Here is a 14,881-nt window from a genome sequence, read left to right on the forward strand (position 1 = left end):
AGAACACAATTATCTCCCTTATGTCCCAGGCTGCCTTCACCCTGTTTATTTCCAAGTTGTTTTGTCTCAGGCCCATGGCTGAGTTTCTAAACTCCAAATTTTAGGGACTCGGTTGGCATGGCTCCAAGCTGTTCCTCTGGAAGAGGGTCTTGCCATGCTTTTGCCATTTGCCAGCTTGTCTAAGACAGCAATCACACGACCACACAGTGGTTCAGATCTTAGGCAAAGCAGAACAGAAAGCCTGCATCAAGATTCACTGCCCTCTTCCTCAAAACACTAAAAACAGAACTACCCTACGACCCACCAATTGCACTACTAGGCATTTATCCACAGGATACAGGTGTGCTGTCTCGAAAGGACACATGCACCCCCATGTTTATAGCAGCACTATCAACAATAGCCAAAGTATGGATAGAGCCCAAATGTCCATCGATGGATGAATGGATAAAGAAGATGTGGTGTAAAGAAGATGTGGTGTACATATATATATATGTGTGTATATATGTATATATACACAATGGAGTATTGCTCAGCAATCAAAAAGAATGAAATCTTGCCATTTGCAACTACATGGATGGAACTGGAGGATATTATGCTAAGTGAAATTAGAGAAAGACAAAAATAATATGACTTCACTCATAATAGGACTTTAAGAGACAAAACAGATGAACATAAGGGAAGGGAAACAAAAATAATATAAAAACAAGAAGGGGGAGAAAACAGAAGAGACTCATAAATGTGGAGAACAAACAGAAGGTTGCTGGAGGGGTTGTGGGAGGGGGGGTGGGCTAAATAGGTAAGGGGCACTAAGGAATCTACTCCTGAAATCATTGTTGCACTATATGCTAACTAATTTGGATGTAAATGTTAAAAAATATAAAATAAATTTAAAAAATACAAAATAAAATTTAAAAAAATAAAAAATTAATTAAAAAAAAAAAAAAAAAGATTCACTGCCCTCAGCCAGTGTTTCCACTGCTGTGCCTGGCAACAGTACAGCACATTGGTGCCATCCATTCTTCTGGCCCTGGAGAGGCCTTGCAGCCACTCCCAAATGTACTTCAAGGAGGGGAACTGTTTCTCCTCATGTGACCCAGGGGAATCCTCAGTCCATGCTGTCCACTCTCCGTTCTCCACTCTCCTTCACCGTAGGAGCACCACTAAGCCGGGCTGGACCCCTGTAGTGGGCAGACTTCTACAACTTCAGATTTTGGGCTCCACTGCTTCTAATACCTTGTGGTACTCTATATAAGCAAGGCTCCTTCCCCTCCACAGCACCCGCAGTTCTTACCTCCCCCAAATCAAGTCTCCGCAGCTCCTACCTTCTACAATTCTACTTGTAGACTTGCAGTTTTGTTCTCTCAGTCCTCAGATTGATTTCTTGGGTGTTCAGAATGATTTGATTTTTATCTAGCTGTGTTTGAGGGACTAAGCAAGCTTAGGGTCCCCCTATTCCTCTACCATCTTAACTCCTCCCTCACCCTTTTTTTCCTGTGCTTGGGTTCCTGATCTTTATTGAGTAAAGTTCTCAAGCGCTTTAGATAAGCTGTCTCATTTAGAACATTAGTGCTTTAAATAAGCTGTCTCAGTCCTTACAAGACCCCTTGGAAGTGTTATTACTCATTTTATGGGTGGTGGAACTGAAGCTCACAGAGGTTTAGTGACTAACCCAGAACACTAGGCTCATTTATATAGATCTGGAATTTAAACCCAGATCTGACACCAAAGCCTCATGCACTCTTTCCATTCCTTTGGCCCTGTTCCATTTTATTCTGTGTAATCTCACTCATGTGTTCACATGTTTTTTTCTTTGTTTCTTATTGACTCTCTGATAAGTTCACACATTTTCTTCTCTCCTTAAACTTTGAACCCAATCCCCAACTCATTATAGATAATTTAACCTACCACTTAACTAAATGATTGAGTGCATCCAGCAGAATTTCCTTCAATGTTATTTTCTTATCCTCTCTCGTTTCTCTGCCTCATTGCTTATACTTTCTATGTTCCTGATTCTTTTCTTCTGTCACCAAGGCTTGCTTCATGATTTATTCCTATTTTCTCTTTCAAGCTCTCCTCTCAAGTTGATTATTTTTCTTCTACTTTAAAAAGGTTGGTAGGGACAGAACCCTGAAAAATATCCATTAAGTTTAGCATTTCTATGGTGATTGGTAATATTAGCAAGGGACATCTCAGTAGAGTAATGCATACAGATTCCAGGAGGCAGAGGGGTGATGATTGAATAGGAGATGTGGAAATGAAAACCAGTGCAGACTTCTATAAAGAAAGGTTACAATGAAAAAGGGAGTGGGGGGAGCTGTATGATTGAAGGACAGGGTTTGTTGGTTTCTGTGTTTATTTTCTCAAGATAGATTTAAGTATGATAATATCCTAAAAGGCAAGAGGAAAAAGGGAGAGGTTTACGGAGTAAAACCTCAGATCCATAGAGTTAGCCTTAAAGGCTTTCATATATAAACTATATGAATCTTTATAGACCCAACTGAATCTAAAGCTTTTCTTCATTGGCTCAACAAGCAATTTTTATTTCTTCTGTAATTTGTTGTAGCAGTTCATGTATCTCTCATGATACTTAACATATATTCTCTGAAATTATATGATGCAAAATGTAGTTAAGAGCCCTGCTGTCTTGATTTGATTTCTAGCTTTACCACTTACCAGTTGTGTGGCTTTCCACTACTTATTCTTTTAGTACTCAAATTTTTTTATCTGTAACATGGGGATAATAGTTGTAGCTACTCATTCTTGTGAGGATTAACCTTTGTGAAGCTCTTAGAACAGGCGTTTTTCTCCTACTAAATTGTAACGTCCTTAAGAATAAGAACCTGTTCTTTATATTACTTAATATGCCCAGCATAATTCATACATATAATAGTTCAGAATTTTATTTTTGAAGGAATAATGGAATATATATCCTGCATTTGTAGGTTAGCTGTTGAGTGTAAGAGTCCAGTTGAGAATCACTGTCTATACATATTTTCTTACCTATAGAGATACTCAGACCCTATAGGACTAAATGCCAGGCAGCTGCAAGGCACTGAACCTTGACAATTTTAGCCAGGAAGACTTGGATGGGGATGTGGGATAGGAAGAATGAAAGAACTACAGGTATCTGTGAGAGGCAATACAATCCTCTGTTGTAAAAGTTAGCATATTATTTAGGCCAAAAAAGCTCTTAATAAGAGTTATAAATATCCCCTGGGGCAATCAAGGCTAGTCACCATCCATGTAGTGTCCTTTGCTTTGAGGAACACCAACCCAAGGTAGCTTCTATAACTAGAGTTTTAGTGAGTAGAAGAAGTAGTGTAAACAGGGTAATATTGGGTGATTGGGAAAGGATATGCCTCAATTGGCTGAGGGACTAAGGAAAAAAACAAAAATAGATTAAAATTTTACTCTCAGGCAGCTCATTGCCCATTGTCTTATTTTGCCTTTCCTTCTAAATTTTTTATTATTGGTCTTGGAGAATTCCTGAACTACAGGGGAATCTCTAAAGCAGGGATGGCAAATATTGGTTTCATCCCATATGTCTCCTGATGGGTGGTGCTGAGAAGGAATATAACGGGAAAGAATGCCTTGATTAGTTAGTGGTGCCTTCCATAACTTAAGGAGAGGATTGGTAGGAGAGTCCATTCATAGCAGTGCCTCTTCTGCTTAAGACTGAACACAAGATAAATGGATTATCTAGGCAGTATTATGTGGTCAACTCTGATGCTTAATTATATAGAAAAATATCTTTAACTGACATTTTTTTGATTAGCAGCCTTTCAATGTCATAACTCGAATAACCTGTGGTTCCATCTATCCATTTGGCTTAACTTTTTTTAATTGAAATGCTTTTTTGCAATATCATGGCCTTCATTGCAACCCTATTTTGTCCTTTAAATGGGATTAATATTCAATGCCTTAGCTTCTCTTTCATGTATGTCTAGTTTCTTATATTTACTTTTTTTTCTATTAATAGACTTTATTCCTTAGAGCAATATTAGCTTCATACCAAAATGGTGAGGAAGGTACAGAGATTTCCCATATACCCTCCTTACCCCTACCCTTGTATAGCCTCCCTCATTATCAGCATCCCCCAACAAAATTGCTCATTTGTTACAATTGATGGGCCTGTATTGGCATATCATTATCACCCAAAGCCTATAGTTTACATTAGAGTTCACTCTTAGCTTTGTACATTCTATGGGTTTGGACAAATATATAATGACTTGAATCCAACATTAATTACATTATTATACAGAGTAATTTTATAGTCATAAAAATCCTATGTGCTCCACTTATTCATCTCCCACCTGTCATAAACCCTGATCTTTTTACTATCTCCATAGTTTTACCTTTCCCAGAATATTAGGTAGTAAAATTATACAGAATATGTTCTTTTCAGGCTGGCTTATTTCACTTAGTAATATGCATTTAAGTTTCTCCCATGTCTTTTTCTAGGTTGATGGTGGCTAATTTCTTTTTCATGCTTAATAATAATCTGTTGTCTGAATTTGCTACAGTTTATTTAACCATTCACCAACTGAAAGATATCTTAATTGCTTCTAAGTTTTGGCAAAATGGATAGAGCTGCTGTAAACATCCGTGTGCAGGCTTTTGTGTAGACGTAAATTTTCTTATTTGTTTATTTTTAATTTACATCCAAGTTAGTTAGCATATAGTGCAACAATGATTTCAAGAGTAGATTCCTTAATGCCCCTTACCCATTTAGCCCATCCCCCCTCCTACAACCCCTCCACCAACCCTCTGTTTGTTCTCTATATTTAAGAGTGTTTTCTATTTTGTCTCCCCCCGCCCGTTGTTATATTATTTTTGCTTTCCTTCCCTATGTTCATCTATTTTGTATCTTAAATTCTTCATATGAGTGAAGTCATGTGATATTTGTCTTTCTCTGACTAATTTCACTTAGCATAATACCCTCTAGTTCTATCCACATAGGTGCAAATGGTATGTAGATGTAAATTTTCAACTCCTTTGGGTAAATACCGAGGAGTAAGAGTTCTGGATTGTATGGTAAGAGTATGTTTAGTTTTAAAAGAAATCACCAAACTGTATTTCAAAGTGGCTGTACCATTTTGCATTTTCACCAGGAATGAATGAGAGTTCTCTTGCTCCAAACATTCACCAGCATGTGATGTTGTCAGTGTTCTGTATTTTAGCTATACTAACAAGTGTAGTGGTATCTTACTGTTCTTTTAATTTGCAGTTTGCTGATGACATATAATGTAGAGCATCTTTTCATATGCTTACTTGCCATCTTTATATCTTGTTTGGTGAGGTGTCTTTTAATGTCTCTGACCCATTTTTATTGAGGTGTTTTCTTATTGACTTTTAAGAGTTATTTGATATTTTGGATAATAGTCTTTTATCAAGTATGTCTTTTGCAAATATTTTCTCCTAATCTGGTTTTTCTTTTTATTCTCTTGACAATATCTTTCACAAAGCAGAATTTTTTTAATTTAATGAAGCCTGGCTTACCAGTTTTTTCAGTCATAGATTGTGTGTTTGGTGTCCTATCTAAAAAGTCATCTAGGGGCGCCTGGGTGGCTCAGTCAGTTGAGTGTCCGACTTCGGCTCAGGTCATGATCTCACGGTCCGTGAGTTCGAGCCCTGCGTCGGGCTCTGTGCTGACAGCTCAGAGCCTGGAGCCTGTTTCAGATTCTGTGTCTCCCTCTCTCTCTGCCCCTCCCCTGTTCATGCTCTGTCTCTCTCTGTCTCAAAAATAAATAAACGTTAAAAAAAAAAAAAATTTAAAAAGTCATCTAGTTTTCTCCTATATTATCTTTTTGGAGTTTTGTATAGTTTTGTGTTTTATATTTAGTTCTATGATCCATTTTGAGTTAGTTTTATGAATGGTATAAGTCTTTGTCTTGATTCACTTGTTTGTTTGTATGTGTTTGTTTGTTTGTTTGTTTGTTTTAGAGAGAGAGAGACAGAGACAAAGTCCAAGCAGTGGAGAGGGACAGAGGGAGAGAAAGAGAATCTCAGGTGGACTCCGCAGTCAGTGCGGAGCCCAACACAGGGCTCAATCCCACAACCCTGGGATTGTGACCTGAGCTGAAATCAACAGAGAGGCCCAACACACTGAGCCACCCAGGTGCCCCTTGATTCACTTCTTTACATGTGAATACTCAGTATTCCAGTACCATTTGTTGAAAAAATGATCTTTTCTCCCTCGTATTGCTTTTGTTGCTTTGTCAAAGATCAGTTGAATATATTTGTGTGCATCTATTTCTGGGTTCTCTATTCTGTTCCAGTGATCTATTTATCTGTTCTTTGACCACTACCACACTGTCTTCATTACTATAGCGTTATAGTCTCGAAGTCAGGTAATGTCAGTTCTCCAACTTTGTTCTTCATTATTGTGTTAGCTATTCTGGGTCTTTTGCCTCCTCCCAAACTTTACACTCAATTTGTGATATCCACAAATAACTTGCTGGGATTTTGATTGGGATTACATTGAATCTGTAGATCAAGTTGAGAATGACATCTTGACAGTATTGAGTCTCCCTATTGATAAACATGGATTTTCACTCCATTTTTTGTGTATTCTTCTTTGTATATTTTTATTTTTTTAATTTTTAATGTTTATTTTGAGAGAAAGAGAGAGAGAGAATGGGGGGGGGGGGCGCAGAGAGAGAGGGAGACAGAGGGTCCAAAGTGGGCTCTGCACTGAGAGTGGAGAGCCCGATGCGGGGCTTGAACTCACAAGCTTTGAGATCATGACCTGAGCTGAAGTTGCTTAACCAACTGAGCCACCCATGTGTCCCTGTATATTCACTTTTATTTAATCCATTTTTGTAATCTTTAGAAGTCACTTTTCCTGAGTCACTTCAGAAATATTTTATAGAGTTTTCCTGTCCTCTTGGAATCACTTGCTATTTGTTCCTTTTTGTATTGGCTTTCTAAGAGCTTTTCTCTCTGTCTTTTAAATATCCATGATGCCCAGCCAAATGGAATTTCTGGTATTGCATAGAAAAATTGTTCCTAGAATTGAATTCAATCACCTGATCTACATAGTTCATACTACGATACAATGCTTTCTCAGAAATTAGAGCAAAAATTCTTATTGACTATATAAAGGAAATAGAGGAGAATTGTGGTACATAATTCCTGCCCTCAAGAAGCTTGTAGTTTGGTAAGAAACCACACTTAAATGTATGAAAAGTAAGACTTTTAGATAATAATTCTAGTATTAAGCCATAGAGGAGTACCTGATTAACATATATTAATTGACTACATAATACTGACTCTGGAACTCATAGGAGAGAGTGATTTACTTTAGTCAGGTTAGTCAGGGAAAACTTTATTACACTCATGGAAATTGAACTTAGTCCTAAAATATGAACAAATTTTGGATAACAGATTAATCCATATTTCTTATGGATGAGTTTCACAATTACTTTGTTCTTCAATTTTTTCTTTAAAACTTTAAATGAACTGTTTCCTTTTAATTATATTTTCTATCCAATATAGTTATAACAAACACTTGAAAATGTTTGACATACCAGTTGCCTTCAATTTTTTATTCCTATGTTTTGTCACAGGGATCCTGATTTTCAACTGCTACAGGAAGGACAAAGGTATGGTTGAATCAGTATTACTTACCTTCTATATATTTATGTTAATAGAAACATTAAGAGTAAACCAGGTGATACGAGCTCTTGGACTTCCTGTGTTGATGCATGAGGTAAGTGCCCATTTTAGCCCACACAAAGAAATATTTGCCTTGTACAGCTTTTTCTTTTGTGATAGTAAGATGATGTGTTTGATCTGTGTGATTTATTGTACAGCTGTTCCTACAATGAAGTCTAATTGAACCTGTTGAAATATGACACAAACATAGCTTCCATCTGAGATACTGTGCTTCTTTGTCAACTAGATTATGCCAATTACATTTGTTGAAAGGTTTTTCTAGTCTTATTTTATAGGATTTCAAAGCTTAATGTGCCAATTATGTATTATTTGGAAGAGTGTCTAAAACATTAATAGAAAAATTCCAAGTTGTGATATTTTTCTTAACTGTTCTTGAGGTGTTGCTTGCCCAATCGTGACTATTTCTCAAAACACATTCTTATATCTTTTATCAGCATAAATTTTCCTGGTTTTTAGCCACTATTTTAGTACATGGAATTGAACACAAGTAAGAGATATTTATTTATTGATATATATTTTAAATTTATAGCTTCAAAGTAATACAGAAAAATATAATTACTTTAAAATTCCAAGAGAAAGTATGAAACCTATGAAAGTCAAATTGTTCTAATTTTTTTTAACATTATGCTTACTTCAGGTACAAGAGACAGTCTCGTGGCTATATAGGTTAGATTCTAACTAAAAAATGGTATCTAATACTGAATGAACTTGTTATCTTTTCTTTATTCCCATCCACAACCTTACTGGTTTTTTGTTTTTTTTTTTATGTTTTATTTATTTTTGAAAGAGAGAGAGGAAAGCGCAAGCAAGGGAGGGGCAGAGAGAGAGGGAGACACAGAATCCTTAGGCTCTGGGCTCTGAGCTAGCTGTCAGCACAGAACCTGACACAGGGTTTGAACGCACCAACCGTGAGATCATGACCTGAGCCTAAGTTGGACAGTTAACTGACTAAGCCACCCAGGCGCCCCCACAACCTTACTTTCAACTCTGTTTTTCTTTTTCTTTCTTTATACTGCCACCAAGCATGCTTTTTTTTTTTAATGTTCCATTATTTTATTTTAGTCTATTTTTTTAATCATTTAAAAAATGAATATCCTTTTGGGGGAGCAGTTTTAAGTGTATAGAAAAATTGCTTGAAAAGCAGAAAGTTCCTACATACCCTCACAATTCCCTGCCCCCACTCACACAGAATTATTATCCTAAAAGAGTTCTTTTAAAGTTCTGATATGTGCATTTGCTGGAGAGTTTCTCACCTAACATTTCCTATCTCAGGTTTGTATAGACAAAGCTACTCTTTTCCTTCACCTTTTCATAATTCTTAATCTTTTTAAAACCCAGTTGAAAATTGAAGCAGGGCGCCTAGGTTGCTCAGTTGATTAAGTGTGTGATTCTTGGTTTCAGCTCAGGTAATGATCTCATGGTTTGTGGGATCGAGTCCCACGTTTGTGCTGACAGTGTGGAGCCTGCTTGGGATTCTTTCTCTCCTCGTTCTTAGTCCCTCCTCCCTCTCTCCCTCTCTCTGTCTCTCTCAAAATAAGTAAACATTAAAAATTTTTTTTAATTAAAAAAAATGAAAATTGAAGGAACATAGTCAAAGGGAAAACTACTGTCTTTTATTTTTAGCATTCTATAATAACTCTGGGTTTTCAAATACAATATCTTTCATTGGCAAATATTAATTTTCTTTATTAATTTTATTTTTTGCTAAGACTTTCTTGTGATTTTTATCTATGGAATTTTCTGTATAACTATCAACCATAATTGGGAAAGGTTTAAACATGTCTTTTTATCATGTTATCTTTCAAAACCTAAACAGAGTTTCTGTAATACATTTTTTTGAGAAAGCAGGAATGAGGTTTTCAAAAGAAAACCTTTTTTTAAAAAGTATATATAAAATAGTCACAGAACAGTAACAGGCAGAGGCACCTGAGTGGTTCATTCGGTTAAGTGTCCGACTCTTGATCTCCACTCAGGTCTTGATCATCAGGTCATGAGTTAAAAAAAAAAAAAAAAAGAAAGAAAGAAAGAAAGAAAGAAAGAAAGAAAAAGAAATGTAACAAGCAAAACTCAAAATAATTCAGTAGGATGGAATTACCAAGGTTTTTTTTTTCTTTTTGCTGTACTCCTTTAACACTTTAAAAAACGGGAAAAAAGAAGATGGTAGAATTATATCAAATAAATAAGATGCAGAGAAATCATAGATTATATAGCATTCTTTGAAAACGTGTATATGTGTATATGTGTGTATCTACGGAAATATATATATATATATATAGATAGATAGATAGATAGGTATATATATATAATCTATAGGCAATGCTTGAAAGTTACAAAATATAAATAACTGTGGGACGTTTTGCTTTTTCATTATAGTTATTTTGTTTCTTTCCTTCTACAGTGGCCATTCTGGAAAGGAAGTACAGCTATGCACTAAGGCCATTAAAACATCAGATATTGACAATCCTGGACATTTTGAGAAGCATTATGAATCTAGTTCTTCTAGCACTCATAGTGACAGTAACAGTGACAATGAGCAAGACTTTGTTTCCTCCATTCTACCAGGAAACAGACTGGTAGATACAATGGGTGTAAGTCCAAAGCTGCACAAAAAAAGCATAATGAAAAAGAAAGCTGGCCATAAAGCTAACTCCAAGCATGAAGACAAAGAACAGACAGTAATAGATGTCTCTGAGCAGCTAGGCAATTGCACATTAGATAGTCAGGAGAAAGCTGCTGCTTGTGAACTTCCTTCACAGAAAGTAAGTACTCAGATTTCTCCAAATAGTCCTTTGCAAGAAAAAGTAGAAGTTTCAGAAAATTCTGAAAATAAATACAGTAGTTCAAAAGTAACTCTAGTAGGTATAAGTAAGAAAAGTGCTGAGCATTTTAAGAGAAAGTTTGCCAAATCAAACCAGGTTTCTAGATCAGCATCTAATTCAGTGCAGATGTGCCCTGAAGTTGCAAAGGCAAACTTACTTAAAGTCCTGAAGGAGACTTTGATTGAGTGGAAGACAGAAGAAACTTTGAGGTTTTTGTATGGCCAGAATTATGCTTCTTTGTGTCTGAAACTCTCTTCAGCCCCTCTGGTTAAAGAAGAAGAACTTGATGAAGATGACATAGACTGTGACCTAGACAGACATTCTCCTTCCCTGCAGGGATCTCAGAATAGCTTGGATGAGTCTTTACCTTTTAGGACTTCAGATACAGCCAGTAAACCACTACCAAGTTATGAGAATTTGAAAAAAGAAACTGAAACCTTAAATCTAAGGATAAGGGAGTTTTATAGAGGACGATATGTTTTGAATGAAGAAACTACCAAATCACAAGACTCAGAAGAGGTATGTCTTAATGATGATGGGTTTTGGGGGCACCTGGGTGGTTCATTCAGTTAAGCATTAGACTCTTGATTTCAGTTTAGGTCATGATCTCACAGTTTGTGAGATCGAGCCCAGCGTCAGGCTCTGGGATAACAGCCTGGAGCTTGTATGGGATTCTCTCTCTCCTCTCTCTCTGTCTGCCCCTCCCCCCACTCATGCTTTTTTTTTCTCTCTCTCAAGATAAATAGACTTAAAAAAAAAAAAAGATAATGAGTTTTCTATGCTGCTAGCATATGAAACACTCACCATAGCAAACCTTGGAACAGGAGTAATACTGAAGAAATAATTGTTAAATTTTCAAGTTTGTTTAGTTCAGTTTTTTGTTTTCAAATGCCATCCCTAGGGACTCCTTGGTGGCTCAGTCAGTTGAGGGTCTGACTCTTGGTTTTGGCTGTGGTAATGATTACATAGTTTCATAGGTTTGAGCCCCGCATCTGCCAGTGCAGAGCCTGCTTGGGATTCTCTGTCTCTCCCTCTCTCTGCCCCTCCCCTGCTCGTGCTATCTCTCTCTCTCTCAAAATAAATTAATTTTATTTATTTATTTTAATGTTTATTTTTGCGACAGAGAGAGACAAAGCCTGAGCAAGGGAAGGCCAGAGAGAGAGAGATACAGAATCCGAAGCAGGATTCAGGTTCTGAGCTGACAGCACAGAGCCCAACGTGGGGCTCGAACCCACGAACCATGAGATCATGACCCGAGCTGAAGTCAGAGGCTCAACCAGCTGAGCCACCCAGGCGCCCCTAAATAATTTTTAAAAATTTTTTAAATGCCATCTCCAGTAGTGGCATAATTGTTTTCCAAATAAGTTGAAATTCGCTCCCAGAAAATTTCACAAATGTGTAATATTTTTCTCCAGTATAGAAATAGCCTAGAATTGGGGGACAGAGTTTTCTTTAAAACCTAGTTCTTCATATAATATGTAGACTCTCTGAAGAGGTTTATTTATTTATTTTTGTACCAACAAATATTCTTTGTATTTCAAATTTCTGCATGGGATATATATCTTTGTATTTTATTTCCAATAGAACTGTATACAGTGGAGTAGACTTACTCGCTGAATGGTAAAGTATTTGGGTATTATTTAGCAAGCAGGCCAATTTAAAATAATATTAATGAAAATAATATAGTAAAGGAGACTTATTGAGAAATAATGGACATAAGAGAAAATAGAGCATACCAGGTAAACCTAGGTTTTAGTATTAGCTATGTCATTTATTACTGTATGAAAAGTTGGTCTCTTGAGTCTGATAGCTTTCCTTGCTCACTTGTTAAGAATTTAAAAAATAATGTATGTAAAGCATTTATCACAGTGCCTTAGATAAAATTGATGCTCAGTAAATAGTAATTCTCTGTAGAGACTAAATGTCTCTTAGGCGGGGTTCTCACAGTATTTCTCTTACCTGTTTTTGGTTTGATGTGTAGCTTGGGAAATGAAGTTATTTGGCATGAAGAGGAGTACGTGATAACCTTATTTTTATGACAAAATTTTGTTACTAAAGATTTGTGAGTAAATGTGGCTCTAAATTTAAGAACACATTTGGAGATTTAGAAAGAGGATGAAAGTGGAAATAGAGTAAAAGTTTAGAAATTTCTTATATAGAATGCTACCTAGCCTAGTACTATATTTTGAATCACTTCAACTGTATTATTAGATAGTATTCATAACTTTTATAATAAGCTTGAAGAAACCTGATCTCTGTCACTCAGCTGCATAAACTACCTTAATATAACATTCGTTTTATCATTTTTGTGTTTATAAGCTTTAAACAGGAAAAATAACTAAGAAAGAAAATGAAAATTGACTATTCCTTTGTTGCATAACATTAAAACTTTTTCGTTCATGTAAAATACAGATAGTAAGTGTACAACTCGTTGAATTATCACAAAAGAACACAGCCTTGTAATCATTACCCAGGCCAAGAAATTTGAGTAAAACAGAGGCCCAACTATGTCTCCTCCTGATTATATCCTCTTTCCAAATTGAATAACTATTATAATAACATACATTAGTTTTGTCAGTTTTGAACTGTGTTAAATGAATTCACATAGTATATATTCTTTGGTTTTCAATTTATTTCATGCAACATTATGTTTGTGAGTTATTTATGTTGTTCCATGCGGCTATACTTCATTCTTTCATTGCTGCATAGCATTCCCTTATAGAAATATATCCCAATTTATTCATATTAATGGGCATTTAGGCTTTTCCAGTGTGGGGCTGTGGTGTCTGAGCTTTCTTGTTTATATCTCTCTTCTAAGGTATAGGTATTTATGTTGGGTATGTATATCATTTTGGGGTCATAATATATGTGTATATGCAACTATACTGGATAATGCCAAACAGTTTTCCAAAATGTTTTTGCAGGTTTATATTCCATTGCCACTATATGAGAGTTTCCATGACTCCACATTCTTTACCAGTACTTGATATTGTTACTTTTCATATTTCTGGTGGTATTACTTTTTGGTTATAATACATTTCTCTGATGATTAATGAGTTGTGCACTGTTTCATTTGCTTTTTGACCTTTTGGAATGTCTCTTTTGTTAAGTATCTTTTCAAGTGTTTTTCTCATTTATCTGTAGGAATATCCAGGTATTTTTTTCTTACTGATTTTGTAGGAATTCCTTATTCAGGATTCAAACCCATTTTTAATTGAGTGTATTACAAATATCGTCTTCTACTCTGAGACTTGCCTTTTCACTCTCATTAATGATATCTTGAGTTCAGTTTATTAATTGTAGCCTTTAATGACTTTTCTAAGAAAATAATCTTTGTTTAGCCCGGGTTATTTCATCTTCTAGAAGCTTTGTTTTTCCTTTCATATTTAGATCTGCAATTCACTTGGAATTGATTTTTGTTTATGATGAGAATGGGTCAGATTTCATTGTTTTCCTTTGAGAAAATGTGTTTACATTAAAGTTTGAGAAGCACTATTGATTTTTGCAGGGTGGGGGGTGTTGTTCATTAGTTACTGAGAAAGATGGGAGAGATGGGTCAGAAATCTGTCACCATAATTATGGTTTGATTATTTTTCCTTTTAGTTTAGTGAATTTTACTGTTAGTATTTTGAGACCATATTATATGGTGTTAAAAAAAAAAAAGATTGTTATGTCTTCCTGGTAAATCAAACCTCAGTATTATGGAGTGACTTTTCTCTACATTGATGATTTTTTTCTCTTTTACTCTACTTTGCTGGCATTAGCATTCTTCATTAGTATTTTCAAGGACTATCTGCTTTTACTTAGGCTGGTAATCTTTATTATGTGGAGAATTTAGCCTATTTACATTCAGTATCCTAAGTGATATGTTTGGGCTTAAATCTCATCCCACTCATTGCTTTCTGCTTGTCCCACCTGTTCTGTGTTCTTTCTCTCCTTTCTTTCTTTGAATTAAATATCATTATTTCATTGTTTACCCTCTGTTAGCTTGTTTGAAATGTTATTTTACTAATCATTAAGTGGTTACTGTAAAGAGTAAAACTTGAATTAACTGAATTATTATAAAAGTCTAATATAAGTTAATTTTTTTTGCTTCCTTAACAGTCCCTTAGAAACTTCAATTCTATTTACCCTCTCTTTCCTTATGTGCTCTTGTTGTCTATTTTTATTCTCTCTGTATTTTTTTTAATATATTTTTTTTTATGTTTATTTACCTTTGAGAGAGAGAGCACAAGTAGGGGAGGGGGAGAGAGAGAGCGAGACAAAGAATCCATAGCAGGCTCCAGGCTCTGAGCTGTCAGCACAGAGCCCGATGCAGGACTTGAACCCATGAACCATGAGATCATGACCTGCGCCGAAGTTGGACACTTAACCAACCGAGCCAC

The 14,881-nt window shown here is 35.8% G+C and overlaps 1 protein-coding gene across 2 annotated transcripts in view; it reads left to right on the forward strand.

The window, feature by feature from the left end:
* Positions 1 to 14,881, forward strand: part of RPAP2 (RNA polymerase II associated protein 2) — a 99,497-nt gene that overhangs the window by 29,473 nt on the left and 55,143 nt on the right. For both annotated transcript variants that reach the window (XM_042952814.1, XM_042952815.1), the window contains exons 7-8: positions 7,569 to 7,604; positions 10,076 to 11,015. In XM_042952814.1, coding sequence (XP_042808748.1) covers positions 7,569 to 7,604; positions 10,076 to 11,015 — 976 coding nt within the window. The remainder of the gene's footprint in view (positions 1 to 7,568; positions 7,605 to 10,075; positions 11,016 to 14,881) is intronic.

The sequence above is a fragment of the Panthera leo genome, chromosome C1 (genome assembly GCF_018350215.1).
Source record: "Panthera leo isolate Ple1 chromosome C1, P.leo_Ple1_pat1.1, whole genome shotgun sequence".
In the NCBI taxonomy this organism is placed as follows: domain Eukaryota; kingdom Metazoa; phylum Chordata; class Mammalia; order Carnivora; family Felidae; genus Panthera; species Panthera leo.